This window comes from Moschus berezovskii, chromosome 2 (assembly GCF_049115385.1).
Source record: "Moschus berezovskii isolate FMDL1 chromosome 2, NW_MosBer_1.0, whole genome shotgun sequence".
NCBI classification, from domain to species: Eukaryota; Metazoa; Chordata; class Mammalia; order Artiodactyla; family Moschidae; genus Moschus; species Moschus berezovskii.
In genome coordinates, this window is record NC_142461.1 from 113272989 (window position 1) to 113276282 (window position 3294).

Here is a 3294-nt window from a genome sequence, read left to right on the forward strand (position 1 = left end):
CCCGAGAACTTCCAGATCGCCAGGAGGAACGTCGCAAGAGAGGCGGGAGGCACTGGAGCGTGTGCGCTACTATCCCGCGCCCTGGGCGGCCGCCCGGCCCCGCCCCGGGTCACAGAGCTGCCGGCCTCTCGGCTGCCGCCTGGTTGGAGATGGAGGCGGGAGCACGCGGCGGCGGGGCGCGGGGGCTTCCCGTGCCCAGCCCCGGGAACTCCCTCGGGTCCAAGGTGTGCTCGGAGTGAGGATGTGCTCGGGCCTCTGCGTTTGCTGTCCGGCTGTAGGGTGTGTAAGTACGTTGGGAGAAGAGAATTACCCTCATCTTCGTCTCCAAGTCCCGCGCCTGGAAGCCGAAGGCAGATTTCTCTGGAGATAACAAAGACACTTTGTCACTTTGGGCGCTGCCTCGGTGCAAATCTTTAATTGCAAGGGAGTAGGGGGAAGAGGGGGATCGAGTGTCTCAAGCAACCCAAGCGCGGGTCTCCAGGCGGCAAGGCCCTCTTTGATCAGGAAAATCCAATTATTTGTGTATATACATTTCCCACATAGTGATTACTTCATTAATTGTCCCGCCTTTATCTCCTCCCTTCCCATCCCCCCTAATAATCAGTTCTTTTATCCAGACCAACAAACACACCATAGGAGCTTTGTGGATTCAAAGGATTTGCTTTCGCTTCTGAAAGAGCCGCTATTCTTTGATGATTGGGTAGCGGCAAACTTCAAAGCCATAAATCTTCCCTCTGACTGGCTGGCGGCCCAGCAAAGTCCTTATCAAATTCTTGGAGGTGATCCTGAAGCGCTCAGACCGCGCGCGGGGCGAGCGAGCGGGGTGCGGCGAGGGGCGCGGGCAGGGAGGGCCCCAGCGCGCAGGGCGGGCGCCGGGAAGGGACGCGAGGCGGCCCTTCGTCCTCGCCCTCGGGTCTCCATGCCTCAGCAGCGCCCTGCTCCGCAGCCAGCGGCCCGCAAGCCGTAGCCATGGCCGCCGTGGCCGTCCTCCGGAACGACTCGCTGCAGGCCTTCCTCCAGGTCAGGGCTGGGCTTGGCGAGGGAAAGGTGGGAAGGGTCGTGTCTGGATCTTTTCTGGTACTCTGTGCCTCCTGAATTTCAAAGAGAATCCCGCTAGGTGGGTGCCAATGAAGTGAGACCTAAAGGTGCCCGTACCAACTTCACACCCAACCTTGGTATCAAGAGTGTGGCCTCTGGGGGGAGGGACGCGCGTATGCTGGGGTTGTTCGGAGGTGCGCTTCTCGCTGAGAACCGGCCCCAGCTCAGCGCGCTGGGCCCTCCTGGGGCGGGCGGAGGAGGAGCGCGACAGTAGAGTGGAAATGAGAGCTTAAAAGATGGGAGGGAAGGCAGATGAGCAGCCGGGCTGTGGGTGTTTCCAGACCCTTTCTGACCGAGGAGTCGGGAGTGGCCCGTCGGATCTCTCTCCCCTCCTACTTTGTGCCTGCTTCCTCTGAGACTGGATAGCGACTCTCTGCACCAAGTAGTTTAACAGGAAGCGCTCGCGCTTTCTGCGTCCAGGTAGCGAGGGCACCAAAAGTTTCCCCTAACTGGTGGGTGCGTGCGCAGGGTGCGGCGGCCAGGGGAGGGACAGCCGGGACAGGGGAGGGGCGGCGGTATTACAGCCGGCGTGCGGGAGGCGGGCCGACTCGGAGACCGCGCTTGGAGCGCTTAACCTTTTGTCTCTTCTCCGCCCTCCCCTGCCGCCGCCTATGCAGGACCGCACCCCCAGCGCCTCCCCGGACCTGGGCAAGCATTCGCCCCTGGCGCTGCTAGCCGCCACCTGTAGCCGTATCGGCCAGCCGGGCGCCACGGCGCCCCCGGATTTCCTGCAGGTGTCCTACGACCCCGCGCTGGGCTCGCCCTCCAGGCTCTTTCACCCGTGGACCACTGACATGCCGGCGCACTCGCCCGGCGCGCTGCCGCCCCCGCACCCCAGCCTGGGGCTGACTCCACAGAAAACGCACCTGCAGCCGTCCTTCGGGGCGGCGCACGAGCTGCCGCTTACACCCCCTGCCGACCCCTCGTACCCCTACGAGTTCTCGCCGGTCAAGATGCTGCCCTCGAGCATGGCGGCGCTGCCCGCCAGCTGCGCGCCCGCCTACGTGCCCTACGCGGCTCAAGCCGCGCTGCCCCCCGGCTACTCCAACTTGCTGCCCCCGCCGCCGCCGCCGCCGCCGCCGCCCACGTGCCGCCAGCTGTCCCCCAACTCGGCCCCCGACGACCTCCCGTGGTGGAGTATCCCACAGGCCGGCAGCGGTCCGGGAACCTCGGGGGTTCCAGGGGGCAGCCTCTCTGGCCCCTGCGCCGGGGGCCCCCACGCGCCGCGTTTCCCCGCTTCGGCGGCCGCCGCCGCAGCCGCCGCCGCCGCGCTGCAGCGGGGCCTGGTGTTGGGCCCGTCGGACTTCGCGCAGTACCAGAGCCAAATCGCTGCGCTGCTGCAAACCAAGGCCCCCCTGGCGGCCACGGCCAGGAGGTGCCGCCGCTGCCGCTGCCCCAACTGCCAGGCGGCGGGCGGCGCCCCGGAGGCAGAGCCGGGCAAAAAGAAGCAGCACGTGTGCCACGTGCCGGGCTGCGGCAAGGTGTACGGCAAGACGTCGCACCTGAAGGCGCACCTGCGCTGGCACACGGGCGAGCGGCCCTTCGTGTGCAACTGGCTCTTCTGCGGCAAGAGCTTCACGCGCTCGGACGAGCTGCAGCGGCACCTGCGGACTCACACGGGCGAGAAGCGCTTCGCCTGCCCCGAGTGCGGCAAGCGCTTCATGCGCAGCGACCACCTCGCCAAGCACGTCAAGACGCACCAGAATAAGAAGCTCAAAGTTGCTGAGGCGGGAGTAAAGCGGGAGGACCCGCGGGACCTGTAAGCCCACCCGGGGGCTACTCGAGACCTCTCCCGCCTCGGGCTCCCTACCCAGCACCTCTTCGGGGAGGTTCGGGGGCGCCTGTGGGCCGCCGGCCAAGGGGAGACCCACCAGAGGCACTTGCCTCTTCCTGCTTGCCCGCTTCCCAGAGCGACGCCAGGCCTCCAGCTCCCTGGCCTGCCTGTGGACGGGACCCTGTATCCGGGAGGAGCAGGGGTGGTAGAGTTGAGAGCTCGGCGCCAGGAAAAAGAGGCTCTGAACCATTTCCCCCCAGTCTGGGAGACCTGCCCTGGGCTGACCTTTGTGTATAGCAGACGCTACTGAAATCAAAACAGAAGGACCTTGAGAGATTTGAAATAGTGCTCGAGTTTTTTGCTAGGACTGGGCCGGGCTCTGTACAGGTTATTTAATAGCTTTCTTAATAATTATAATAACA

General features: G+C 65.0%; 1 protein-coding gene across 1 annotated transcript; it reads left to right on the forward strand.

Moving 5' to 3' along the window:
- Positions 1–818: 818 nt before the first annotated feature.
- SP5 (Sp5 transcription factor) lies at positions 819–3007 on the forward strand. The gene is made up of 2 exons (XM_055398395.2): positions 819–1020; positions 1716–3007. The coding sequence occupies exons 1-2, from the start codon at positions 970–972 to the stop codon at positions 2859–2861; spliced, it is 1197 nt and encodes a 398-aa protein (XP_055254370.1). The 5' UTR covers positions 819–969; the 3' UTR covers positions 2862–3007.
- Positions 3008–3294: the final 287 nt, after the last annotated feature.

Bases quoted from the DNA above. Each gene is read 5' to 3' on its own strand.
- SP5 (XM_055398395.2), top strand. From the start codon at position 970: ATGGCCGCCGTGGCCGTCCTCCGGAACGACTCGCTGCAGGCCTTCCTC. The intron at 1,021-1,715 runs GTCAGGGCTGGG...CCGCCTATGCAG, and splicing joins CGCTGCAGGCCTTCCTCCAG to GACCGCACCCCCAGCGCCTC.